The 27,641-nt window shown below is 59.3% G+C and overlaps 1 protein-coding gene across 5 annotated transcripts in view; it reads left to right on the forward strand.

Annotated features, from left to right (window-relative positions):
* Positions 1-27,641, forward strand: part of DLGAP4 (DLG associated protein 4) — a 125,120-nt gene that overhangs the window by 62,081 nt on the left and 35,398 nt on the right. Inside the window, exons 3-7 of one of the 5 annotated variants that reach the window (XM_040079760.2) lie at positions 1,333-2,350; positions 2,929-2,982; positions 9,008-9,225; positions 13,133-13,247; positions 17,055-17,301. In XM_040079760.2, coding sequence (XP_039935694.1) covers positions 1,400-2,350; positions 2,929-2,982; positions 9,008-9,225; positions 13,133-13,247; positions 17,055-17,301 — 1,585 coding nt within the window. In that variant the 5' untranslated portion in view covers positions 1,333-1,399. Of the gene's footprint in view, positions 1-1,332; positions 2,351-2,928; positions 2,983-9,007; positions 9,226-13,132; positions 13,248-17,054; positions 17,302-24,208; positions 24,248-24,349; positions 24,483-27,641 lie in introns of those variants that run through there. The other 4 variants (XM_040079761.2, XM_058422673.1, XM_040079763.2 and 1 more) reach the window with 4 other exon arrangements.

A 27,641-nucleotide genomic window follows, 5' to 3' on the forward strand; every position in this document is an offset into this window, starting at 1 on the left:
AGTGAGGAAGACAAGCCTGTTTATTCCTGCCACCCTGTAGTTGTCACTGACTGTGCTCCTACACCATTCTGCTGGCCACGCTACACTTAGAGGACAAGTTCCTTGAGAAGACTGGAGACCAATTCATGGCTGAAAGGGAGAAGCCAAGAGCACAGACTGCCAGCTCTGCTCCTCACAGGGACATACCATCTGCGTGTGTTAAAAGTTATTCTCCTTTTTTTAAGTGACACTCAAACTAAACCAAAAAGGAACTAAGAAGCTAAATGAAAAGGTAACAGGAAATAAGAGTTCATTTATGAACTCTGTGATTTGAAGTAGGTTTTAAGTATGGGAAATCAACTTATTGATTGACAGCTCAACTCACAGAAATGTTAATTGATTTTCCTTTAAGCAAATCCAAAAGGTTTGTCATTTTTTCCTGTATAGCACAGTAAAAATGAGGATCCCTCTGAACCAAGCAGGATGGGGCAAGACCACTTGGGGAGATGTTCCATGAGGATCCCTCAGGGGACCCCCCTCTCCCATACCTGCTGAAAGGAAGGGAGCAACCCCAACCCCTCGCTGTGGCAGAGGGGACAGACGGGCTGGCTGGGAGGGTGGCACAGGCGACACAGCTCCCCAGGAGTGGTGCAGCCCAGCAGGAATCATCTTCTGAGCAGCCAACAGCTGCTCTCAGGTCAGGCTCTGTGTGCTCAGAAACACCTCAGCTCTTACAGAGCTACTGACATGCCGTGCTCCCAGGCAGAACCTGCCAGGAAGGCAGCACTGGCTGGAGAGGAGCTGTTTGCCATCGTGTCACATTAGCACAGCTGCAGGAGCTGTGCCAGCCTCAGGATCCATCACCTCGGGAACACCAGGCACCCTGCAAAGCTGGGGTGCTCGGCTCCAGACGGCCTGGGCTCAGCAGGACCTGCTGGGCTTTGACAGCAGGCTTTCCTCCAGCTCTCTGAGCAAATGGGACAGAGCAAGGACCTGCTGGCAGTGCCTCTGTCATGCTGCTGGGGAGGGGACGCTGTTAGATAACCACGTGCAGCACCAGAGCAGCAGCAGCAGTGTTGTTAAGCAGCCTGTGGCTGGGCACTGAGGCACATGAGCAGTGCAGCTGCAGTGAGAACGTGAATCCTGCCCCTCCTCTGCTGGGCCCTGCTGTCTGCAGCCCCTGGTCTCATGACCCTTCTCCTCCCCTCCTGCCTCTTCCATCCTGCTTCTCTCCTTTGTCCCTTGACCGTGGTGGCATTTGCTTTCAGAGGGGGACAGGGATGTGCCCCCAGTGAGGAGTGGGCTGCCAGGGGGGTTCCCAGTGGGCTCTCAGCATCTGTCCTTTTCCTCCAGCTGCAGGGAAGTCTGCGAGGGCTCTGCCACACCGTCCCTGAGCCATGGTCTAGGAAGCGCTGGGACCATGAAGGGCTTAGGAGACAACAGAAGCCGCCATCTCTCCGATAACCTGGACTCCCCTCAAGACTCTCTGTATGCCCCCCAGGACAGGAACCCTTATCTCCTCAGCCCCACCGACTCCTTCACCATGGATCCCCGATTCCCAGCTCAGAACACCGTCCATGGCGACTGTCTCCTTCCGCTCAACAACCAGATCTCCAACAGCAGCACTTTCCCCCGCATCCATTACAACTCCCACTTTGAGGTCCCAGATGACAACCCTTTTCCGAGCCACGCCCAAGCCACAAAGATCAATCGCTTGCCTGCCAACCTCCTCGACCAGTTTGAGAAGCAGCTGCCCATCCACAGGGACGGCTTCAGCACCCTCCAGTTCCAGCGGAGCGACGCCAAGCACCGGAGCGAGAGCCCGGGGCGCATCCGGCACCTCGTGCACTCCGTGCAGAAGCTCTTCGCCAAGTCCCAGTCCCTGGAGGGCCCCACCAAGGGCAACGTGAATGGGAAGAAGGGGGCAGATGACGCCAAGCAAAACCGGAGGAGCAAGAGCAAGGACCGGGCGAAGACCTCGGAGCCCAAGCGCAGGACCAGGTCCAACATCTCCGGCTGGTGGAGCTCCGATGACAACCTGGACAGCGACACCTGCAGCTACCGCAACCCCATGGGGCTGATGACGCTGGGCCGGCAGCCCGACCACAGCCAGCCAAAGTACTTCATGCACGCCTACAACACCATCAGTGAGCACATGCTGAAATCCTCCAAGAGCAATAACGACCTCAAGGTCACCCCTTGCACCAATATCCCCATCAACAACGACTCCAACTACATCAAGCGGGGCTCCTGGTCCACGCTGACGCTCAGCCACGCCCGGGAGGTGTGCCAGAAGGCCTCCGCCACCATCGACAAAGCCTTGCTCAAATCCAAGTCCTGCCACCAGGACTTGGCCTACCACTACCTGCAGGTGGGTGCCGTGGGGGAATGTGGGGTGCTCGGTGCAGGAAGAGCACGGGAGTTCAGGGACATCCTCTCAGGGGCCCCGTGTGACCTTATCAAACATCTCCAGATGGTTCAGCTGCCACCTCAGGTCACGCTGCCGGGAGAGGGCTGGGGAGGGCCCTGGGAACAGACCCCTACTCCTCCTGCGGGGACATGGGTGCTGGTGGGGTCCATCTCCCACAGCTTCAGCACGGTCCCAGCACCCCCAGTCCCTGTGCTGGACCGTGGCAATGTGGCATGGTGGGGACATGCCACCCCACCTCCTCTGCTAGGTGTGATCCCATTTCCTGCAGGCCTCCCACGGGTCCCCACTGCCTGCCCAGGCCCTGCAGGTGCTGGGGTGCACTCCTGGACAGGTGGGGATGTAGCTGCCCCATGTGGCTGCTTCCCCTGAGTGCCCACACAGCTGGGAATGCTGAAGGGCCGCGTCTCACTGGACACAGCTCCCCCCAGGTCCCCCCTGGAGACCTCTGTGCCACCGCCCACAGCCTGAAAGTCAGCAGTACGAACTAACACTCCCTCCTTATCTCCACGCATCGCAAGGATGTGCCGGCGTGCCCGGTCAGCCCCGCTCTGCCCAGCTTCCCCGGAGCACTGGTAGGACTGGCAGCCATCTCGCTGCTTGCCCATGGGCAGCGCTGGGGCAGCAGGGCAGTGCCAGCCCCACTTGCATGGCCTGCATGGCTGATGCTGGTTTGAAACCTTGGCACCTGCAGCTCCAGGTCTGGGACAGGTTCCAAAAGCGGCGCTGGAGCAGCATGAACCTGGTTGTGTCCTAGAGAGAGGAATGAAGACAAATAAGCCAGGCCTGGATGGGGGGAGGAGGGGACCAGTCTGTGTATGTAAATCTCTAGCATCCTTTTAATGCAGAGGTGCTAGGGGCTTCCCTGGCTGTGCCCAGCGGGCTTAGAGGCTTTAAAAAGTGATGAATTATTGAAGCACGCTCAGCTTCCGATACCTTGCTGTCCGCAGCTGCAAATCAAATTTCCAAGGGACCGAACTGGCTGCATCAGGAACAGCAGCAGGGAAAATGATCTTGGCCTGGTTTCTTTTTCTTTACCCCTGCTCCTTCCAGTTAAGCATTTGAGGTTAAAGAGCTGCAGCCAAGCTCTCCAAGGGCCCCGTTCCCCTCAGGCTGCAGCACAGAGCCCAGCAGGCAGCCCTGACAGCCCCTGGGCTCTGGGGTGCAAGGCTGCCCTGCTCCTTCCCCCCCATGTAATGAGCCTCCATTTCTCGACAGCCTGACGCAGGGCTGTGGGCACAGCTGGGTGGCACGGGCCTGGCCAGCAGCTGGGCAGCCCCACCGCTCGGCTGGGAGGACACGGGTGCCCCGCGGAGCTGGGACCAGCCCCTCAGCCCCGGGCCGACCGACGCAGGCAGCGCCCAGGTAGGGATCTTGTTTTGAGGAGGAGCTTTTGCCCAGCTCGCTCCCGCTCTGATCCTCCTGGGACCACCGGCCAGGGGCAGCAGCCTGCACCAGCGGACTCGGAGGGGCCAGGGAGGAGCCAGCAGCCATGACTGGCATGGCTGGAGGGGCACTGGGGGACACCGGGGTGTGACCAACATCCCCCATGCTTGGGGCAGGCCCTGTGCTCGGTTCACCAGCAGCTCACCACCAGAAACAAGACCCCGGGTGCTCAGTCCCAAAAACCACGATGCCTGGTTCCCCCACAAGCCGACAGGTCACACAGGTGCTTGGGCTCACCTTGTCCCCAGGTGTCCAATGTCAGCCCCAAAGATCAGGGCACAGGGCTCAAGCACCTCACAGGAGGATGGGGTCATTGTCCCAGCCCCTCCTTGGCACAAGAGAGGCAGTGGAGAAGTCACCTCTGGAGCTTGTGTGGGGGGAATGTCCTCTTGTAAGGTCACATGTCCCTTGTCCCTCCTGGGGACAGGGTGACCCCATTCCCTCCATGTGCCAGGAGGGAACAGCAAGGATCTGCTTTCCCAGTGCCTGGGGGACACAGGGGCCCTGCCCTGCTGCTGAGGGGGCTGCTGCCAGGCAGAAATGCCCAGCGGGTGCCCGAGGTGCAGGGACATGAGGGAGGGTGAGAATGGGATGGGGACAAACAGGACACCCAAATCTCCAGGCTGGGTAAGCCCCCAGGACTATTCTCCTCTCCTGCCCCACTTGAAGGGTCTGGGTATTTTGGAGATTCATCAGCAATTATTGGGGGTCCATGAGATGTTTCCAGGCCCTGGAAACACTCATACCCAGATGCTGGAGCTGGTGATCATCCAGCTCCAGGTCCAGCCCTGTCCCATCAGGGTAGAGGTCTCTCCGATCAGTCCCTAGGATGACACAGCTCCATCCTTAGAGCACAGTCCCCAAGGAGGGAGGCTGTGCTCCCCATCCCCTGTCCCTATGGGCCATGCAGCTGAGAGCGCAAGGAAAGAGGCTGAGAAGCTCCTTGGAGTGGGAGATGCTTCAGGAGGGGTGAGCAGGAGCTGCGGATCCACAGACAGCCCTGAAGGTACGGGCAGTGTGCACCATTAACCTGATGCATCATTCAGATCAGCCTACCCAGCCCCACCTATAGTCAGACCACACTAGAGCTTCCTTAACTCCCAGGAGCCCTGAAAATAATTCATAATATAGAGTGGGTGGCCTGTTCAGTGCCAGCCACCCCACGATGCTGAGCGCCCCACCAGCCCCAGCCAGGCTGCCATGGGGCAGGAATACAGCCCAGGTCCTTCCCAGAGGGTGCCCTGCCTGAGGGACAGCCTGGCACCAGCTTGCTTTCTCGAGGACATGGCTGAGCCTGTGGGACGGCACAAGGGAGCAGTGCTGTGCTGCAGCAGTGGAGCCTGTGCATGGCCCATGCGTGTGCACACCCTTGGAGTGCTCAGCAGGGCGTTCCTGTGCTGCATGTCTGTGTGTGCAGGGCTGGGCTGCATGGCAGAGCTGGCACTTGCGTGATGGAAACCCTGTTTGCTCCTCAAGTCTCTTCCCTGGGACCTGCCCCGAGTGGAGGGAGTGCTACAGCCCCTGCCAGAGCTGGGAGTGGAGCTTTCCCCTTCCCCCCACTCCCTGCTGTTAGTGCTCCAGGGACTGGGGGAGGCCCCAAGGAAAGCCTCCCCCGTGGCCCCTTCCCTTTTCCCTCTGTGCTCAGCTCATGGCAGGAGTGCAGCAGAGGAAGACTGCTGCTGGTTGGTGCCTGTGCAGCACTTGGTGACAATGCAGTGTTGTGGCAGTAGTGGAGCCCAGCTCCAGCGGGGGGACACATGCCTGGATCCCACATTCCTGTACCGCATGGCACCACATGGATCATGACTGGGCACAAGGAAGGACCCACGTCCTACAGCCCCCAAGTCCCCATAAAGTCTCCGGACCTGGGCATCCTCTTACGCCCACTCCTTCCACACCACCCAAATCACGATGGGCAGAGCCAAGGCTGCACCTGGGAGGGCAGCAGGAAGGGCAGCAGAGCCCGACCACCCCTGAGGAGCTGCTCTGTGCCTGGCCTGGGTGCCCTCATGGCCACTTGGGCATGACACAGTCTGTGCTGAGAGCCCCAGGAACTCTGCTGCCATCGAGGGGCTGCACTGGCCACTGTCAGATCTGTCCTTGATTACAGAAGCTGCTCTGGGCTCGTCACCCCCATCACAGAGCTTCGGACTGTGGAACAGGCTCTTCACATCCTCCTGGAGAGAAGCACCCCAGAGGACCCTGAGCAGCACCCAAAGGACCTGTGTGGCTTTTGCAGTGCCCTGAGGGCACTGCTTGTCTTTGCAGGACAAGTGACACTTAGGAAACACTTGTCCTGCTCTCTGTCCCACAGGAGTGAGAGCTGTGGGAGTCCTGGTGGACTCTGCAGGCAGAGGTGGGACATGCTCCAAAGCGTGGCAGCGGATTCAGAGGGCATCCTCCCAAGCACCTTCCTTCCCCTTGGCTGCTGAACTGGGATGTGGAGCACCTTGACAGCAGCTCTGTGTCCTGCTGCCTTGCCAAGGCACAAAGTGGAGAGGCAGGGAGAGGAGGATTGACAGCTTGGTCAGGACCAGTCACATCGTGATGCCCCAGAGACCATCTCCCCCGGGAAAGGGACAGATCCCAGTGGGGCAGGCAGACCTGAGGCTGCACCAGCAGAGAGAGATGCACTGGAGCTGTTTTTGTGCTGCTGTGCCCAGAGAGCCCCAGTCCAGGAGGCAAATACAGCAGCCATGGCAGAACTGAGCAGCCCCCAGCCGGTGCCCTAGAGCAGTGGCAGCAGAGCAGCGGCAGGATCCTGAGGTCTTAAAGCCCTCATTGTCCTGGGCTGAGTTCATCCCTCGCTGCCCCACACTATCCAGCACTGGTCCTGCACAGAAATGGCTGGGAAGTCCCTGTCCTGCAGTCCCTGTCCTGCATGACACACCCGGCTGCTGGCTGGCCCTGCCCTCCTCAGCCAGGGGCTGCAGCCAGCCCTGCCATCCCTCACCAGCCCTGCCATCCCTCACCAGCCCTGCCACCCCTCACCAGCCCTGCCTGCCCTCACCAGCCCAGCCTGCCCTCACCAGCCCTGCCTGCCCTCACCAGTTGTGCCTGCCCTCTCCTACCCTGTGCTGGCCCACACCCCAGAGGCAGGAGCTGCAGCTCAGCCCAAGGAGAAGGCAGGCAGTAAAATGCAATCTCCAGTAAGACCTGACACCAAGATGATCAATATAAGAGTGATTTTTAGGGTCTTTGTCTCCTTTAGAAAGGGGCAAATCCAGGCATCCCAGTGACCTGTGGGATCCTTGCAGTGGCAGGACTCAGCTGGAGCCAGCGGGTTCCCTCCTGGCTTCAGGGGCACCAGTACATACAGAGGCTGGGGCAGACGCAGCACTCACACCCAGCAGGGAAAGGGTTCTCAGCTCCTGCATTTATAAGGACCTGATGGATGACACCCAGAGCCCCTGAGCTGGACAGTCTTGTGAGCAGCCAGCCTGGGAGCCATGGCCAAGCATAAAGATTGCAGGAGCAGAGTGGACAGAGCTGAGAGAATCCTCACCAGCAGCAAGTGGGTCCAAGGAGGCTTGGCCAGTGTGTGTGCCTCACGTGGAAGACTCGCTCCGCTTCGGTCCCCAGCTGGATCTCACACAGCTGGATCAGCCCTGGCTCTGTTCCACATCTCCCAAGAACGTGAGTGCTGGGTAATGGGCGCACCCCACACAGGGGCCTGTCACCAAAGCGGCCCCAAGGGTGGTTTGGGGTCTGTTCCATAGAGTGGACACACGGAGCAGGCTGGTGGGACGTGGGCTGAGTGCCTGCTCCTACGGGCAGGAGAAAGCCCTCAGCTGTGGTGTGTGGATTGTGCCTGCACCTGGACACAGCCTGCAGCCTGCAGACCTGAACTTCACCTGAAGGTGCTACAACCCAGCAGCATCAGACACAACCTCAGACTGGCTCTGGCTCTGGCTCCCGTGAAGGCCTGCTGGGAGCAGGGATGGGAACAGGCACCACAGGGCTCTGGCTCATCACAGCTGCAGCACAGCCCTGAGTTCCCAGAGCACTGTGTGAGCAGTCCCATGGCTCCCTGGGCAGCTGGGCAGGTCCAGCAGCTCCATCCAGCATAGCCAAGGTGGAATCTCTCATCATCTCAAGCTGTGCTCGGCATAGACCTGGCACTGCTCCCCATGGCATCCCCAGCTGCTGCTGGAGCAGTCTGGGTGGCCTTGGGCTGCCCTGGCACTGGCATGGCATGGACATTGCTGCATCCTCCCATCTGGCCTGGCTGCTCCTTGGCTGTGTCCTCTAGAGCAGCAAAAAGTCCAGCAGCAATCCAGCTGAGCCAAGGCTTGCTCCTGGAAACTTGGACTTCCCCATCTTTCTCCTGACTTATCCCACACCACATGTGGCTCATCCTGGTCAGTCCTGGACACCTTGGCTCTGCCTCTGGTCCTCCCCACAAACCCTTCACAAGATGGGCAGGCAGGGTCGTGGCTACTGTGGCTGCTCAATGCATCAGGCCTCCTGTGAGACCATCAGCTCACTCATCTCCAATGAGAGAACAGGAGACCATGTCTGCCTTAAATTAATTGTGGAGTTGTCATCTTGGTGGGGTTAGAAGTGCTTTTCATGCCCAAGGTGCTGCTCATCTCTCTGCAGAGAGGCCAGCACAAGGTCTGTGTGGCCAAGCTGCTCTAGGGGGACTTGTGAGAGCCTGACTTGGTTCCAGAAGGTAATTTCAGCCACTCAGAATCCCATTCAACTCGAAACTTTAAACCCATGAAGGTCTGGGCTCTGAGCCCCAAGTCGTACTCCATGACAGCACTTTTATGTTCAGTGACGTGGTCTGTGCGATGAACACCTGTGTCCAGCCCTGTCCCAGTGCCCCACACAGGCCCAGTGAGACCATCCCCTCCTTCCCTCCGTTATGCCTGGCATCGTGCAGCTTGTCCTGGCTGTGTGAGCATGTCTGGGCTGGAGGTGTCCAGCGACAGGGGATGGCTGTGATGTGCTAAAACAGAGGCCACCAAAGCAAGGGCTGCCTGGCATGAACTGGTAAGGGAGGGTTGTGAAGGAATTCCGTTGCTTATTCCCCACTACACTACAGTGGGAGGTCCAACAATCTCCCCAGTTCCCCATGATCCCGCTGGTCCCAGGATCATGGGCCTGTGCCATCCCTCCCATCTGCTCACGCTCCCGTTCCTCCTGCAGGTGCCTCACGGGGAGTGGAACAACACGCTGTCCCGGGACAAGGACAGCGAGATCCCGTGCCGGCGCATGCGGAGCGGGAGTTACATCAAAGCCATGGGGGATGATGATAGCGAAGACTCAGAAACCAGCCCCAAACCATCCCCGAAAACTGCAGCTCGGAGGCAGAGTTACCTCAAGGCCACCCAACAGTCCCTGAGTGAGCAGAGCACCACACAAAGGTAACGCTGGAGCTCCTCTGGGAGCTCTGCATGGGTCCTCAGGGCCGCCCCTGGAGCAGACCCTGGGTTGCAGCACCCCACGGAGGCCCCATGTGGCATCAGAGCCGAGCAGGGCTCCTGCGTCCCAGCTCTAACAGAGAGATGAGGAGACAAGTGGGACAGGAGAAGAGGTGGCTCCCCATCCTAATGATTCTCAGTAGCCCTGGCATGAGGAGCTGCTTCAGGTCCCCGTCCCCTCAGCCATGGGGAGAGGACTCCCCTGATGGAGCTGTGGGGATTTCCTCTCCAAGCATCTTCTGCTCTGGGGAATTCAGAGATCCCAATCCCAAGATGCCCCTTGGCCATGGAAGCTGCTCACCCAGCATGGCTGAGGACATTCGGCCTGCTGGGACTGTGTCCAGAGCTGCTCTGCTCCAGAGGTGTCCAGGGACCTTGTGACCAGCCAGAAAGTTGGCACACTGGCTGGATGATATCCTAAGGAGCTGAGAGTTTTGGCACCAGGCACTGAGGGAGGAAGACCCACAGTGGTTTGAGCCAGACAGACAAAGGCAGGGGAGCAGAGCAGAAGCTTTGCTGGGCCAGAGGCTGGTCCTGCAGGATGGGCTCTGAGTGACCTGGGCAGTGATGTTGTGCAGCGTCCTCAGCGGCTGCTCCACATTCTGGGACAAGGCACATGGGGGCTGTCAGTGCTCCAGATGCTGCAGCTCGGCAGCTGTGAGTGGTACAGAGGGGCAGGGAGAAGCAAGAGCCACTGGGGACGAACTGCTGAGGCTCAGCACACAGAGGGGAGTGCGGTGCAGGCAGTGTGGGGACACCTCACAGAGCCCTCACATTGCGACCAGGTGCTGCACTCTGCTGGGAGACAGTGACAAAATCAGCCGTGGGGAGCCCTGGAAATGCCTGCTCTGGTTCCATCCCTGTTCCGAGCCTTCACAACCACCTCAGGGGAGCAGGGTGGGGTCCTGGAGTCTCTGGTGAAAAATACTCACATAGAGAGGCTGGGGCTCCTTCTGCCCTGGGCATTGTCCCTCCAGACTGTGTCCATCGGGATGTGGCCTGCCCTGGGGGCTGGGCTCAGCCAGAGCTGGGACAATCTGGGAAAGGTCTGGGGAGTGCAGCGAGACGGGACAGTAGGGATCTGGCTGCGGGGGGCTCTGGGCAGGGCTCATCCCTCCAGGAGCTCTGCGGGGGCAGGACCCTGCAGGACCCTGTCCGGGAATGGAGCTGGAGCTGGAGCTGGGGATAGAGCCGGGACTAGAGCTGGAACCGGGGACAGAGGCGGGGCTGGAGCCGGAGCTGAAACCAGGGATAGAGGCGAGAGTGGGGCCGGGATTTGGGCTGGAGCCAGGAATAGAGCAGGGGATGGAGCCGGGAATAAAACCGGGTATGAAGCCGGAGAAACTGGGCATGAAGCCGGAGCCGGGAATAAAGCCGGGCATGAAGCAGGAGCTGGGGACAGAGCCAGGGATGAAGCCGGGCATGAGGCCGGAGCTGGGAATGGAGCCGGGCATTGAGGCCAGAGCTGCAGTCGGAGCCGGGCATGAGGCCGGAGCTGGGAATGAAGCCGGGCATTAGGCCGGAGCTGGGAATGAAGCCGGCCATTGAGGCCGGAGCTGAGGCCAGAGCTGGGCTGGGAATGAAGCCGGCATTGAGGCCGGAGCCAGGAATGGGGCCAGCACTGAGGCCGGAGCCGGGAATGAAGCCGGGCATTGAGGCCGGAGCTGGGAATAGAGCCAGCATTGAGGCCGGAGCCGGGAATGGGGCCGGCATTGAGGCCGGAGCCGAGGCCGGAGCCAGGAATGAAGCTGGCATTGAGGCCGGAGCCGGGAATGGAGCCGGCATTGAGGCCAGAGCCAGGAATGAAGCCGGGCATTGAGGCCGGAGCTGAGGCCGGAGCCGGGAATGAAGCCGGCATTGAGGCCGGAGCCAGGAATGAAGCCGGGCATCGAGGCCGGAGCTGAGGCCGGAGCCGGGAATGAAGCCGGCATTGAGGCCGGAGCCGGGAATGAAGCCGGCATTGAGGCCGGAGCCGGGAATGGAGCCGGCATTGAGGCCGGAGCTGGGAATGAAGCCGGGCATTGAGGCCAGAGCCAGGAATGAAGCTGGCATTGAGGCCGGAACCGGGAATGGAGCCGGCATTGAGGCCGGAGCCGAGGCCGGAGCCGGGAATGGAGCCAGCATTGAGGCCGGAGCCCGGAATGAAGCCGGCATTGAGGCCGGAGCCGGGAATGAAGCCGGCATTGAAGCCGGAGCCCGGAATGAAGCCGGCATTGAAGCCGGAGCCCGGAATGAAGCCGGCATTGAGGCCGGAGCCGGGAATGAAGCCGGCATTGAAGCCGGAGCCCGGAATGAAGCCGGCATTGAGGCCGGAGCCGGGAATGAAGCCGGCATTGAAGCCGGAGCCCGGAATGAAGCCGGCATTGAGGCCGGAGCCGGGAATGAAGCCGGCATTGAGGCCCGTGCCGGGAGCGGAGCGCGGCCGCCCCCTGGTGACCGGCCCTCGCCGCCCGCCCACAGCCCCGAGCCCCGGCAGCCGAGGGACCCCGGGCTGTGGCTGGGACGGCGGGGCCGCAGGGACAGCAGAACCCGGGCACAGAGCCGTGCCTCTGCGGGGGTCTCTGCCCCTCCAAGGACTGTTGGCCGCTCTGTGGTTTCCCCATGGGCAGGCGGGGTGAAGGCCGGTGGGCTGGCATAGGGACACTGCCCCAGGAGTGTGTCATGGTGTGAGCTCACGGACAAACCCTCAGCATGAGGGAAACCTGGCAGTCGGTAGAGAGCCCAGCGCTAGGGGGCCCTTGGGCCCCATGTGGCCTGGGTGTCTCCTCCATCTCCCCTGGCCGAAGGGACAATTTCCTGCTCCTGTCCCACCGTGGATGGACACTTCAGAGTCCCTGTGGGACGCTCACATGCTGCACAGGGCCTGCCGTGCCCTCAGCTCTGCTGTCCCCAGGCAAGTGACAATCGGACCTCTGTACCCACGGCCCTGGCAGATGTGGGGGAAGCAGCGCCATGGGCGCCTCTGTGGGGATCACGGGCGATTCCAGAGGGAGAGGCCCCACAGCTGTCCTGGGCTACTGTGGCTGACAGTGTCCCCCACCGTGTGTACCCAGCCTGTGACCAGGACTCCTTCACACAGGGTCTCGTGGTGGAACAGAGTCCCCACGGCAGCCCCATCCCTCCCAGCCCCCGTGTGCCTGGATCTCAGCTGAGGCCTGGGCTGGGTCAGGGTCAGTGAGAGCCTTGCTCTCCTCCTGTGCAGAGCCTGCTGCTGTGCCCCACGACATAGTGGCAGTTTCTCCCAGCAAACCTGTACTGGAAATACTGATCCCCTGCTCATGCAGCATTGTCATTCCAGCTAGGTTCGCATTGGACTTCTTCCAGATAATCTTTTGGGTTCCTCTATACCAATGTAAATGTATGTATCTTGCAGTTGTTTCCAGTTGCAAAGTCCACAAAATACAAATCAAAAGTCATTTCTCACCCTGCCTCTCCCCATTTTTCCAGCAATCCAGGCAGTGCTGTGACAGGAGGCTGGCACAGATCCCACATGTTTCTTGGGGCTCAGCTGGACTAACTTGGCATCTGCAGTGCATTCCTGGGGGCAGCAGGACCTAAAATCTTGCTCCTCTCCTTCCACTGCACCCCACAACCCTTTCCCTGTGTGCCGTGCCCCAGCCAGGGGCCAGCAGGGTGAGGAAGCGCAGCCTCTCCAGGAGCTGAGCAGGGGACACTGCCCAGCATCATCTCAGTGCTGCCACACCTGCCTGCGCCTGCTGCCTGTGCCTGGCAGGGGGGCCGTGGGCAGGGGTGGTCTGGCCACGGGCAGGGGTGATCTGGCTCTGCTCCAGCGCTGCCCCAGCAGTGTCCCTGCCATGGGGACACCCTCACACTCTCTCTCTGCTGGCAGGAGCCTGGACCGCCTGGATTCTGTCGAGATCCTCCTACCTCCGAAGTTCCCGACCTGGGAGGAAGAATATAACCAGATCTCTGACAGTGTCAACGAGTCCAGCTGCATCAACCAGGTGAGGTACTAAAGTGCTGACCCACTGTGCTGGCACAGCCAGCGAGGGAGGAGGCCAGCTCAGGGGAGAGGGAGCATCTTCTTCCCTCTTCAAAGCAAGGTACTGGCTGTGCTCCAGGAACTGCACAGGCTGTTCCCTGACAGCTTTACCAAAGTGTCATGGCAAGCTCTTTAATCAGTAGTCCTAATAGACGTCCTTCCTGCAGCTTTGCCTCCTCTCACACTGCTGGAGCAGCCAAAATCCCTCTGCCACAGGTATGGTAACCCAGATGGTGCCCCAGAATGCTGAGGGAAGCTCAGGGCTGCAATGGGTGCAGGATCTCACTGTGTCATCCCCCAGAACCGTCTGCAAGGCTGTTCAACCTTGCTGCAAGCCCCTCATGCCCACTGGGTGGGTTCAGAGTCAGGGCCAACCTCCCCTGCAGGGTTACCAGGGACAGTCACCCTGCTCAGTTCAGAACCTCACCCCTCATGCAGAGACAACCCAGGAACAAGGTGCCCGTAGTTGGGGAGGCTGTCGTGCCAGCCAGCTGTGGTTGTCTCTTTTGGATATTCCTGGCCTCCATGGCAAAGCCCAGGATGCCTGTGAGATGCTGGCAGAGGCTGGCAAACCCCTTGCCACAAGGTGGGCTCATGCCCCAACCAAAACATTTGGGATGCAGTTGATGCAAAATGGGTCTAACTTCTCTAACTTCCTACACTGTGGTTGTGGGATTGCTCTGAAGCTCCTTGGGGCTGGGATTGCTCTGGAGCTGCCTCCCAGGCTGGGAGATAACCAGTGCCAGGACCAGCCTTTGCAGAGGTCCCATGTGCTGATCTCAGCTGTTTCACCTCAGGGCGAGGATGGCTCCACAGCTTTCCTCAGCGAGCCCTGTCACCCTGGGCCTCTGTCCCATCTGTTCTGTGTCTCTGCAAGGGGAGCACCCACACAGCTGCTCTGTGTGTGAAAGGGTACAGAGCAGCAGGGTGGGCATCAGGAACCCTGGGGTAAGGGGGGGAAAGGGCATGTCCTGCCTGTGTTCCCATCCAGGTGTGGGGGCTCTGAGCTTGGGCTGGAGTCTCCTGCTGTCCCAGAGTGGTCAGAGCCCTTGGAGGGGAGCTTGGGGGAGCAGGGGCTTTGCTGGGCATTCCTGTTGCCTGTGGTCAGTCCTGTCCCTTGTGCAGCAGCAGCAGAAGCAGCAGTAGCAATGTGCTGGGTGTCTCAGTGCACAGCGGGGTCAGGACCATCGTGTCCTCGTCCTTTACGTGTGCGTCCACGCTGAAGTCTCTGCAGGAGACCATGGGTGTGTCTATCCGTGTCTAGAGCTGCTTCCAGGAGCTGAGTGCAGCACCCCATGGGACACATCAGGAGGATCTTAGAGCTGAAGGGTCTGAGCAGGCCATGATGTGCCAGGAGCTGCACAGGCAGCCAGCCCAGAGCCACACTGGTGGCACTGGGATTGCTGGGGGCACATCAACTGCCACAGCATCTGCTCACACAGGGGGCTGCTGCCATCACGTGCACTCTGCCACTGTCCCCTGAAAATCAGAGTTCAGCTGCAGCTGGTTGGGATTGAGAGGCCTCTCACAAACTGCACATCTGTTGATCCAGGATGGAGCTGCTTCATCCATCAGTGCATGCTGGTCTCATCCATGCCTGTGCCAAGGCAGTTCCTGCCCTGCCCTCACTTTTTGTGTGACCTCCAACACCTTCCTTGTGTGTCCAGCCAGACCGCAGTGTCTTCCCACATGGAAACACCCCCAACTCTGACAGACAAGTCCCTCTGCCTGGTTTTGTCCCCACCCCACTGTCTCCACCATGCAGCCCTCTGGCAGTCCAGGGATCACCGGGTGCATGTGTCAGCATCCCCTGTCACACCAAGGGGGACAGAGCTGGTGACCCCAACACTGCCAAGCCCCACCATGAGCTGTGCCCGATGGAAGAGGGCCAGGCCCATTCCCAAAGCCAAGCCTCTTCCCTCAGGTACACTTTGAACCTGGATTCTTCCTGAGAGGGGTCATCCTGGGCAGGTGGTGCCAGGCAGAGTCCCGAGGGTAGAGAAGAGGAGGAGGCAGCCATGCCCCCACGGGCAGTGCAGTGTCTGTCGGGGGTCTGTCTATACGCCGAATGTGTGCCGTGGCTTTGCTCTGCTAGCGAGGCAGAACAGCTTTTGTGTGGCTTCTTCTGGTGCAGGGAGGCAGCAGTGAGTGAGGCAGCCAGCCCAGCCCTGAGGCTGAAGGACCGCTCCCCCCACATGGAGCACTCGGACTGCCCACGCCCCTGGCTCTGTGGGCTGTGAGGTGCTGGCCGGTGCTGGGGCTACCCAGACGTGCTCAGTGGGAGCCACGGCCACCTTGTCCAGCTGTCCCTGTGTGCAGAGGGGTCCCAGCATGGTGTGTTCCCAGTGTCCCCTGTGGGTATACACGGGTATGGTGCACACAGCAGGCTGAATGCTCGGCAGCTTCTCCTGTGGTTGAGGTGTCCTGTGGAGCTTTGCCATGTCCGTGCCACTGTCTGAGGGGCCTGTGTGCCCTCACCTGGCATCTTACGAGCTCTGCAGTTTGTATGAAGTGTCAGCAGCAGTGGCCCCAGGGGATGGGCCCCCTGGTCCCCTTGTCCTCAGTCCCTGTGCAGTGACTGTCTGTGTGAGGGGCTCCCCTGTTCTTGGCCTTTAACCTTCTCCAACTCTTTCTTCCAGATCTTTGGACCCCCCTCACTTATCCCTCAGATATTTACCCATGGAGAGCAGGTATTGTCCCGCTGGCGTTTCTCTTATCCTTCCTCACAGAGCTTTCTGGGGCCAGCCTGGACACTCATGGCAGGGTGTGAGGCAGGCTCTGGGGTCAGCCCATGCCCAGGCCAGCGGCAGGAGGAGGAAAAGAGGAGGAGGAGACAGCACTCCTGACCCAGGCACTGCAAGGCAGCTGGAGAGCTTGAGTCCTGGGCCCAGCAGGGGCTTAGGGACCATCAGTTTTAGGGGGAAAGCATACGAACTTCTTAAGCCAAACTTTGTGGAGCTCAGATGCCAATGCCGGGCAGAAACAATGTCCTTGTGTGCCAGGAGAAAGAAAGGGCCAAGAGAGATGGATGTGGGCAACAGGGCCAGTCTCAGCATCTCTCACCTATATTTCAGAATGGTCTGCTCTGGGCTGGGTCTGGTTTGACCTGGCTGAGCCTCTCCCAAGAACAAGTTTGCCCAGCAGCTGCCACGGGAGAGCAAGGCCGGGCTGTGGACAGGAGGGAGGAAGGTGGGGCCAGTGGGAGAGCTGCTCCTGCCCTGCTCACACCTGGCTGCAGCCAAGCCCTCTCCTGGCCCTCACCAGGGATGGGGCTGGGGTGGATTCCAAGACCCACCCTAGGCAAGTGTGGGGGCTGTCCCCCAGCCCACACTGCTGCCCTGCTGTCTCCCCATGTTGCCCCCCGAGGAGCAAGCCTGCCCTGAAGGGGTCTCACATTGCGGCTGGGGTGTCCCAGCTGTGCTGGGACAGGGGCCCTGGCAGAGGCTGACTGCGATGTTGGCCACACGTGATCTCACCAGCAGGACTGGGGGTGTTTCACAGGCACTGCGCTGGTAAGTGTCCCCTACTCCACAAGCACAGACCCTCTCACCTCCAAAGAGGGGCCCCTCTTCCCTCTCTCAGCAGAGATCCCCGAGCACCCTGTGCCCAGCAGCACTGACCACTACTGACCACTGACCACTGCACCTCCCGTCCCCGCTGCCATGAGCGGAGTGGCCAGAGGGCGAGGAGCAGGAGGGAAGGGAAGGGAAAGGAAGGGACGGGCGGCCGCAGGCAGCAGCTGACTGGGGCTGCCCCTGTCCCCGTGCAGGCACCCGAGCCGGAGCTGGGGGAGCAGTACGAGCCCGTCTGCGACTCCACCTACAGCGAGGCCGAGTCGGCGGCTGCAGAGGTGCTGGACCTGCCTCTGCCCAGCTACTTCCGATCCCGGAGCCACAGCTACCTCCGCGCCATCCAGGCAGGCTGCTCCCAGGAAGACGACACGGGCTCCGTCCGCTCCATCTCCCCGCCGCCCACGGGCAGCCTCAGCGGCAGCAGGACCTTGCCCACCAACAGCAGTGAGTGCGGCGGCGTGTAGGGCACAGGCACCAGGCCAGCAGTGCTGGGGGACAGGGCACGCTGCTGTCACTGCCTGGGGACTCTCGAGCATGCAAGGCACTGGGCTCGGGTACCTGCATCCCCAGCCGCGGGTGTCCGTGACTTTGGGGGCGTGTGGGGGCTCGCTCTGTGCCTGAGGATGGGCAGCAGCTGGATGTGGGTGCTGGAATGGCAGACAGGCTCTGGGTGCTGCCTCAAAGGAGGTGTGACGAGCAGGTCAAGGGAGGAAATTCCCCCTGCTCTACTCGGCTCTCATGAGACCCCTCCTGCAGAGCTGCCTCCAGCTCTGGGGCCCTTAACACAAGGAAGAAGTGGAGTTGCTGGAGCAACTGCAGAGGGTGCTGCAGAGATGCTCCAAGGGCTGGAGACCCTCTGCTCTGGAGACAGGCTGAGAGAGTTGGGAATGTTCAACCTGGAGAAGAGGAGGCTCCAGGAAGATCTTAGAGGTTAGTGAGGTGCTTGCACAGGCTGCCCAGAGCAGTTGTGGCTTCCCCATCCCTGGAAGTGTCCAAGGCCAGGTTGGGGTTGGACAGGGCTTGGAGCAACCTGGTTTAGTGGAAGGTGTTCCTGCCCAGGGCAGGGGTGAGGCTGGTTGAGCTTTAAGGTCCTTTCAACCCAAACCATTCTGTGACTCTATGATGACCCATAGAGATGCCCCAGCATCCCTAGCTGTGGGGTACAAACAGGTCTTGCACTGAGTTTCAAGGCACTAACAAGCCTCTCCAAGCCCCAGAGCCCAGCATCCCTGTGCTGAGCCATGGTAGCCTTTCCATGATGCTCCAAGTCACTTGATCTGCATCACTTTGTGTCATTTTCTCCAAGGCACCCTGTGCCCTTCCCGGCTTTGGCCAGCCCCAGTGCTCCAGATGGGGCTCAGGTGTAGCACAAGGTGTGAGGAGCTGAGAGTTCCCATTCTGGGGGATAATTTTGGGAACTGGTTAGCAAAGGTGATACCTTAGTGTTTCTGAACATGGTGGTGCCTGTACATGGTGCAAGGCAGATGCCAGAGCAGGCAGGAGGAATCCAGAACCTCCCCAGGATTGTCTGTGGAGGCAGCATGTCCCATCCTCGTGGGGATGCCAGGGTCAGCCCCAGCAGGACAGTTCCTCTCAGCACCAGCTCTGGCACCAAGGGGGGTTCAGAGCAGCCTCAGCTCATCTGCTGTGGGCAAAGCTGCCAGAGCACTGGGGTGGGCTGTCTGTGGGAGATAGCAAATCCCAGCTCTGGGCAGAGTGGGGAGGAGGCACCAGCAGCCTTCCTGCCTGGCTCCAGGCCTTCATCCCCAGAGATATGGGCATGGCTGAACATCTCCCTTCAGTGGTCTGAGCTGCAGAGGCATCCCAGTCAAGGTCCACAGGATGAGGCAGGAACTGGAAGACATCCCCTGGGAGGGATGGGCTGTTTGCTCAGCCCTGTCCCTCCTTCCTGCCACCCTCTCTGCCTCTGTCACCCTCTTCTGTCCCACACTCCTCCCACTTGGCTTCCCCTCTCCCACAGCCCTCTCCTTGCTGGCTCAGCACTGCTCAGCTCAGTATTGCCACAAGTCCAGGCTGACACCAGGCAACAGCAGCAGGCACAGCACAGAAGGGGCTTCCAAAATGCCTGGGTGCCACCTCTCTCTGACATGACCCAGCACAGTTCTGCGGGTTCCCAGAGCATCCCCCAGCCCTTCACGTTGGCTGCTGGGGCTTGGGGAGGGAAAGAGTTTTGGTGGGGGGTTGAGGAGCAGAGAGGAGCATCTGTGGTTGTGCATGCACAGGATGTGGGAAGCAGGAGACACATCTGGACAGCACTCACACCTCTACTCAGCCATCTGGGCTCAGTTCCCCTGCAAATCATGGGATTATTTTAGTTGGAAAAGCCCTCTAGGATCGTTGAGTCCAACTGTTAACCCAGCACTGCCAAGGCCACCACTAGCCCATGTCCACAAGTGCCACATCCATGAGTTTTTTGAACACTTCCCAGGAATGGTGACTCCACCTGCCCTGGGCAGCCTGTGCAAGTGCCTGAGTGCCCTTTCCATGAAGAGTTTTCCCTAACATCCAATATAAACCTCCCCTGGTGCAACTTGAAGCCATTTCCTCTCATCCTGTCACTTGTTACCTGGGAAAGGAGCCTGATCCCCATCTGGCTGCACCCTCCTTTCATGTGGTTGTAGAGAGTGAGGTCCCCCCTGAGCCTCCTTTTCTGCAGGCTGAGCCCCTCAGCTGTTCCTGGTGCTCCAGCCCCTTCCCCAGATCGGTTTCATTCGCTGGACATGCTCCAGCTCCTCAATGTCTTTCTTGTCATAAGGGGCCCAGAAATGGACACAGCACTTCAGGTACCTTACCAGGGACCACTGCCCTGGTCCTGCTGCCACACCTTGGCTGGTACAGGCCAGGTGTCATTGTCCTCTTGCCCAGCTGGGCACACCTGGCTCATGTTCAGCTGCTGTCAAACAGCACCCCCGGGGCCTTTTCTGTGCATCCCTGAGGCTCTGAGTGGCTGGTGGTGTAGGAGAGGGGCCCCCCCGAGCAGCAGGTGGCAACTTGGTGGCATCAGTCTGGACACACAGGGAGAAGTGGGTGCACTGTCACTTGCAGGTGTAATGGACACTTATGGCCTCTGCTCCATGCAGGAGTCTGGGATGACACCATTAAGACCCCTCACCCAGACACATCCCGGGGATGCCTTTCTTCATCCAACATCCGTGCACCAGCCCAGCATCCGTGCACCAGCACCACCATGCTTTTCTCTGTGTAGAGGCACTAAAGAGGCACCAACAGCAGCAGTTCTGGGGCCAACACAGGCTTCTTGTTCCTTGAGGGCCATGGGGGGATTGGATGCTAAAGCAGAGGGATTCAGGCACTGTCAGAGGGCAGGAGGAGGGGCAGCGAGCTCTGTGCGGGGGTGTGTGGGGAGCACGGGGGAGAGCCCTGACAGCTGTCACACCCCTGCCACGCCAGTTCCTCCCACTAATGCCTGTGTCACCGGCACATTACAAGGCAATTAGCTCCCATTTGACAGCCAGTGAGACAGATGATGAGCTGCCCTTGATCAGCCTTAAACAAACCTTTGTGCCTTGCACAGCCGGAGACTCAAAAGCCCCAGTGGAACCTATTCCTCTAATTGCCAGGCGTGTGGTGACAGCCGCGCCGGCTCCGAGCACCACAAAGGGCTCCCCAGCCCCGTCTCCTGCTTATTAGAGGCAGCTCTGGGAATTGCTTGTTTAATAGACTGTTTGCAATGCAGAGTGAAATATTTGATGTCCAGGGGAAACGGGAAAGCAGAGGTGAGCAAGCAAATGCAGCAGGGAAAGCTCACATCAAGGCAGTCCTACTCGAGCTCTTCCCAGTCCTCCTTGTGCCATCTGGTAACACGTCCCTTGTTCAGAACATCCTGCCCTGGGATCCAGCAGCCTGTTCCCAAAACGCTCAGGTGTCCAGCTCCTTATACTGTCCAGATCTCTTACAGGGAGGCCAGGGCTTCATGCATCTTGTGCCGATCCGTATACCAGAACTTTGCCAAGCCCAGGCTGGGCAGGAGAGCACTACCTGCGAGAGATACTCCCAAAAGTTGGGACAGAACAGCTGCCCTCTGTCTCCCACCTGCTTCCTGTCTTCTTTGCTTTTGTCTCCCTGTTTATGACTAAATTAGAGAGCCAGCTTCCAGGCCCATGGCTGTGCTGGGGACCCTCCCCTGCCCTGGGAGAAGGCACATGCCAGCCCAGTCCCCTGGCACTGATGCTCTTACAGGGCAGCAGGGCTGTGCTTAGGAGGAAGGACAAAGTGCCTGCACCCCTCATTGTGCTGGCCCACTCCCCAAGGGCTGGCTCACTGTGGGACGAGTTTCCACAGCTTCTGAGAAAGCCGTGTGGCTTCTGAGAAAGTCGTGTATCTTCCTCCTCCTTCTCCTCCTCTGTGTGCTGTGATCCTGGTGTATGTGTAGGCAGGCAATTGCTGTTTCACTCCTCTCGGCTGTCATGGCCTTCTCTCCTGTGTGGGGAAGCAGCAGCAATGGGAAGGCACAGGGAGCTCACACCAGGCCAGGAGCCATCGCTCAGCCAGGAGTGAAGCACCACTGTGGCCCCTTGCTAATCCCATCAGCCTGAGCTGACCCCACATGGCCTTTGGGAGGGACTGTTATCATTCCCTTCAGATTTTCTCCTTCTTTTTGACCTAGATTTCACGTTCCAGAAATAGCTTTCTCTGACATACAAGCAGGAAAGGGATTAGAGGGAGAGCATGTGTGTGTATGTGTGTGCCAGGGAAAGATTTCTGTTGCATGCTCCATCAGTGTTTGCAGTGGAAAAAAGGGCACGTACACACGTTCTGTGATGTATTCATGTGTCTGTGAGACAAAAAGAAATTCATGACAGCTGTTTCTGTCCATATTTGCCAGTCCATTTTTCACCTCTGATCTTTCCCTTGTTATTATGGAAACTCCACCACCGCCCTGTGCCCAGCCAGCGCTCCCTTTTCCTCAGGAAGCGGTGCCATGGCCACAGCCCTGCTCTCGGCTCCACCCCCAAACCCAAACCATCTCTGTCTTTATGTGCCTGGTGCTCTTTGCTGCCAGATTTCAGCGTTCGCACAGGCAGCACCCAGGCTGTGAGCTTGCTGCCTGCCCCCGGCACGTGTCTGGCAGGCAAATCCAGCTGCAATGGATTTGAGCCCACAGAAATGCCCAGGTCCCTGGGAAAGGGGGAGGTGCAGCCACACTATGTGATGCTGTGCTGGCACAAACAGACACAGGGGAGGTGAGCACAGCTCCAAGGTCCTGGCCAAGCCTGCCTTCTCCCAGCAGGGACCATCTACAAAGGAGTAGAAACAAAGCCAGCATTTCCCTTTGCTGATATGGTCAGAATGACAAGTCCTTCTTGTTGCTTGCTTTTATCAGCTTTGATAGCAGGAAAGAGAGTTGGTGCTGTCCTTGTGGGAGAGGAGAAGCCAAGGCACCAAGGGGTGCCTCAGCTCACTCAGAGCCTCTGGGAGAGCAGCACCAGGAGCCCATGCACGGTGCTGTGCTCTGCCCATGAGGAGAGGGCAGTGCCCTCCCTGGCGGGAGGGCAGTGTGCTGGGTACACAGACACCTGAGGTCTCTCCTCAGGCCAAGGGGCCTGGTGGCCATCCTTGTCACCCGGGTGAGCACAGAGCTGTTCTGACACCAGACAGTCACAGATGCCCCTTTGTGTCCCCACTGTTGATGATGCTCAGCCCCTCTGCGGCTCCCCATGGCCACAGGGCTTGTGCCATCACTGGGGCAGCCCCATAGCAACCAACACAGCCTGAGACAGACACGTGCCAGGAGAGCAGGGTAGGGTGGGGATGTCAGACAGTGCAAGCAAATGAGGGTTTCTTTGTGTTTCTTTGTGTATGTCTTGGTTTGGGTTGCTTTTCTTCTCCTTCAAGCGCACCCATTATCTTTTCCATCTACTGAGCCATGACCTGGCTATTTCTGAGGTTTCGGGAAGAGAGTGGCAGTTCAGAGCTGTCTGGGAGACCCTGAACTGAAAACAAGTTGCCTTTTTTTCCTTGGTAGACAGTGGAGTGCAGAGGCCCTAGGCTGAGGTTCCCAAGGCTCAGGGCTGACTCTGTGACCAAATCCACCTCCAGCCCCATTGTGCTGCTGCTTCCAAGAGCAGAAGCAGCAAATCCGCAGCGATTCGGTCGCTGAATGCTGAGGGCGGCGGCAGCTCAGTCCTGCCTGCGGAGCTGGCAGCACTTGAGCTCAGTGCACTGATTCTCATGGTGCTTTGATCGCTCCTTGCTGCAGACCAGCCCTTCTCCGAGTGCTGGGAGCCCAGCAAGTCACCAATAAATCACAGCATCCAGGAGTGATGGTAGCAGCCAGGGGCCGGGGCAGCACACGTTCTGCTGGCAGGGGCCACACGGCAGCACCGCAGTTTGCACAGCCACGGCCCTGCCCAGGGCCGAGCCCCACCAGTGCCCACACCATGCTGGGCTGGCAGGCACCTGCTGCCCCTCGGTCAGACACCACACACAGTGACTCTGGCCTCGCAGAGCTGTCCCCAGCCCCGGTCGAGGAGAGCCTTGTGCTCAGCTCTGTGTGTTGGTGCAGGATCTGAGGGACAGAGGTGGATGCTCCTGCAGCACCCAGCGTGGCTGTGCCCAGGGTGCAGATCCGGCTGGCTCTGCCCAACAGGTTCTTGCCGCAGCACGCACGCTGTGCCAGCCTGCTCCCCTCTGCCCCTCTATCCTCCATCAACCCTGCTCTGGGAGCCCCAGGGGAGGCACAAAGACCCAACACGCTGCCCGCATCTGCTGAAGCTCCGCTCCCTCTCCCCGTGCCCAGCGGGGCAGGACTCCACCAGCAAATCTGGGAATGGAGAAAACACCACAAGGGAAACCTCCTCGTCCCACTTGTTCCTTTTCCATGTTTCCCTCTGCAACGGAGGGTTGCTCTCGGCGATGCTGCAGGAGGTGCGTGGCGGCAGCGCCGCGCCCCTGCACCCACCGCCCACGGGGGTCCCACCGCACCGGAGCGGGGGGAAACGGGTGGGCTCTTTCAGCCGAACCCACGTTTGCGCGTGGGTGAGACCGCGGTCGCGCTGTGGAAGATGTGACCGCGGCTGCCGCGACAAGGAGACAAACCTCCCGCGTGGGGTGGGAGCGGCGCCCGCTTTGTTCAGCGGCGCTCGGCTTCCCCCGCGGCAGCGGCGGTGAGGCAGCGGCCGCCGCCGCCCGCGTCCTCTCTCGGCACTGCCGCGGGTCCCGAGGGCGCCGGCCGCGCCGAGCGCCACCGCCGCGTGTCGGCCGGGGCGGAGGGACGCGCGCGGCCGTGGGAGCGCGGCGGGGCGGGGCTCGGGGCGGGGCCGGTGCCCGGGCGCGGGGCGGTCCCGGGGCGGGGCTGCCGTTTAATGCGCGGCCCCGCCCGGGCGCGCGGCCGGAGCGGCGGGCGGGCGCGGTGAGTGCGGCGGCGGCTCCGCGCGTCTCCTCCCTTCTCCAGCGGCGGCCGCACGAGCAGCCGGAGCGGCCCCGGACCGCGAGCGGCCCCGCCGGCGGCTCGCCCTCCTCTTCCTCCCCTCCGCGGGACCCAGGCCGGGCCGAGCGCCCTCGCCCCGCGCCCCCCCCGTCTCTCCGATCCCCTCCGCCCCTCTTTGTGTCTCCCATGGCTTTGTGTCTGGAGCTCCTCAGGCAATGTGAGTGACCGCGCGAGCGGGGGGCCGAGCCGGGCCCTGCATGGCTGCGGGCGGGGGTGCCGCCCCCTCCCTCCCTCCCTCGCTGCTGCCGCTGCTCCGCCGCTTGCCGGGCCCGCCGCCCCTTCCGCTTCCCACGCGCGTCTCGGGCCTCCGTGGGAGCGCCGGGGCCGCCCCGCTCGGCTCCGGGCTGGGTTGGGGTGTGGGGGCCGCTCCATCCTCCTCCTCCCCCGCATGCCGCCTGCGCCGCGGGGAGCCGGGCCCGGGCGGGGGTGGGCGCTGCCCCCGTGCCAGCCCCGCTGTGCCCGTCCCGTAGGGGCCGCGCGGGGTCAGGCCGGTGCCCGGCCCGGTGCTTCAGCCCGTTAGGGAGTCCCTGGGTGCCGCGGGGAGGGAAGCGGCGCTTCACTAAATGCGTTCCTCGCTGGGGAACACGGGCCCTTTCTTTGGAGAGGCGTTCGGATTCTTCCTCCCCTGGAGAAGAAAAAGGAATTGTCTGGGCGAGGCACGGAGCTGAAGGCTGACATTTCGCAGCGCAGCGAGCTGGCACCTCCTGGCCAGACCAGGCTCTGAAAAGTCTCTTTTTTTAGCCTGGGAGAACAGGTCCTGGCTGAAGGTACCTGGTGTGGCAGCCCAGGCTCGAGCCGCCTGCCCTGTGCAGGAGTTGAGGCTGAATCCCTCGGGATTTAACCGCAGGTGCAACCCGGCTTTGGTGTACCTTGCAGGAGAGTGGGGATGTTACTGTTGATGTGAGCAGTCAGTAAATGTAGCTCTTAATTTCTACTCCAGTCTTAATTGAGAGGCTCAAAAGGGAGGATTGTTTGCAGGATGCTGTTGGTAGGACTGATATTACTAATTCTGCAAAGACCTTGACCGCAGAGCGTGCAGGAAATGTCTTTGAGATGGGAATGGAATTAGGACTTCTGAATCCTAGGCTGTAGCTTGTCACCTGGGGGAGGAAAAGAAGAAAAGGGAGGAAAGAAAAAACCCCACAGCATGTGGCATTGAATCCTAAAATAAATTCCAATCATGTGGGATGATAACAAGCCAGATTGCCAAGTTGTGTAAGTTGGCAGACTTGACTCCAGAGGGTCCAAATTACTTTGCTGGTAATTGCTCTTCCACCAGGCATTTGGTGCTATGAAGTTACATGTTCTTGAAGGCGTGGAGAAAAGTGTAACTATTGATGAAATTCAGTCTGTTTGCCTTTCCAATAAGCACTGATGTGTGTCTGTTCCCAGATATTTGGAGGAGAGTTATCTGCAGAATTTGTCTGTTGTTGGCAGGCGTGGAAAACCTAAAAACTCATCTTTAGGGTGCAAATGGCGAACTGCCACATGCTATTTTTGCATCTATCTTGCTACGTCTGTCCCACTTCTATCGTGGCAGCGTGACTTTGGGGGGCAGCTGAGGGCCCCAGGATCTGTAGTGTGGCCCTGGAAGTGCTGGAGTGTAACTGCTGTGCTCTGTGCCAGCCTGGAAAGGACAAGGAGACCCTGGGCAACAAAGGTGGTAATGGAAGGACTCGGTTTCTGTGAAATGTGGGTTGTTTGTCTGTTGAATCCAATGGGATCTGGCAAAGCACAGTGTGCTGGGAGTCCCACAGGTACCTGTGTGGAAATGTAGCCGGTGTCCCAGCACACATTGTCAGCTTGTTTTGCTCACAGCTCTGTGTGTCAGTCATTGGATAGTCGCATGCTTGACCTGTGTGTGCAGTTTGGATTCGTGGACACTTCTGACAGCTCAGCTCAAGGTTATTCTGCTGCTCCAGCCTGATGCATGGGAGACCTTCTGCTCCGTGAGCGCGTTCCCAGCTGTGAGTGTGCTGCCAGAGCAAGAGAACTTGAAAAGCTTTTAATGGGTAACTAATGATGGCCAGGCATTTACAAATAGCTGTGTCAGTTCTTGTCTCCTGTATGGATTTTCTTGCTGTTTGAGCCCAGACTGGGGGATGGTCTAGAGTGAACTAGTGTCTGGACTGTGTGAAAGTCACTGTGGTACTTTTTCTCATAACCCACTTCAAACGCACACCTCGAGCGGGAAGCCTGCAGAACCACAGTGCAGCAGGGCTTGGTTTAGCCTCTTCAGCTGATAACTCTTGTTCTGTGCAACCTGCACAACAGCCTCAGATATTTTTTAATGGATTGAGGAGGCATAATTGGATTCAGAGCAGTGCAAGTTACAGGGACATATGTGAGTTGGAAGGATTAAGGCTGTGCAGGCGGGTGGCCTTGTTCAAGAAAAATCCACTTTAATTTCTGCAGTGAAAAGTTGTCAGTGTGTTTTCTATCAGAGCAGATTTAAAAGGGAGGGGAGTGGTGCTAAGTATGATTGCTGTTTGCTGTGAAAGGCGATTAGAGTTCAGGCTGTCGGATAAAGTTCTGTGGGGACTGGAGTTGGGAATGGTGAATTCGAGTCTCTCCAGAAGAGCTCGTGGTAAAATGAGCTTCTTTCCCTGGTCTGCCACCTGGAGAGAAGAAGTAGGGTGCTGAATGACGCCAGGGTTTGACATAAGCTGCCTTTAAGCAGGCAAAAGTTAAACTCTTTGCAGATGGGCCAGTTTAGGAGAGGAGAAAACATTTAGAAATTCTGTCCACTTCAATTTGTCTTGCAGAATTAATTAATTGCTGGCCCTTTGGTGCAGATCGGTGCATTAAGTACTAACCTTCTGTCCCCTGGAGAAGCAAGAGGAAACAACAGCCCCAAAAGTCCTGAGCTGGGCCTCAGCCCTGAGCTTCACTTGTGCACTTCAGGGTCTGGCTGGTGAATGCAAAAGCATTTGTGATTTTCACTGAAAACAGTGAGGTAAGTGCTCAGATCCATCTGCCCATGTGAGTCTGGTCTCTAATTAAGTGGGCAGCATTAGGTAGGGAAGTGCCAGTGTTTACATAGCTCAATGTGGGCTGCTAGTCTGATGTCACAGGAGGTGACAAGCATTGCTGGGGGAGATAATGGTCTCCCAGGACTGGAGACTGCTTGATTTCTGTAGAGGACAGGGCTGTGAGTTACGGACTGCCAGGTGTCTTCCCCAATTTCTGTACATCTAGGAAGACAGCTGAGTTCTGATTCTCCCCTCCTTCCCTCCTTGGTGCTGATCTTAGTCTTGCACTGTGAATGGCCAGTAGAGGCAGAGAGGCACATGCACCTTTGGGGACACAGGCAGGG

The sequence above is a fragment of the Hirundo rustica genome, chromosome 16, assembly GCF_015227805.2.
Source record: "Hirundo rustica isolate bHirRus1 chromosome 16, bHirRus1.pri.v3, whole genome shotgun sequence".
Lineage (NCBI taxonomy): Eukaryota > Metazoa > Chordata > Aves > Passeriformes > Hirundinidae > Hirundo > Hirundo rustica.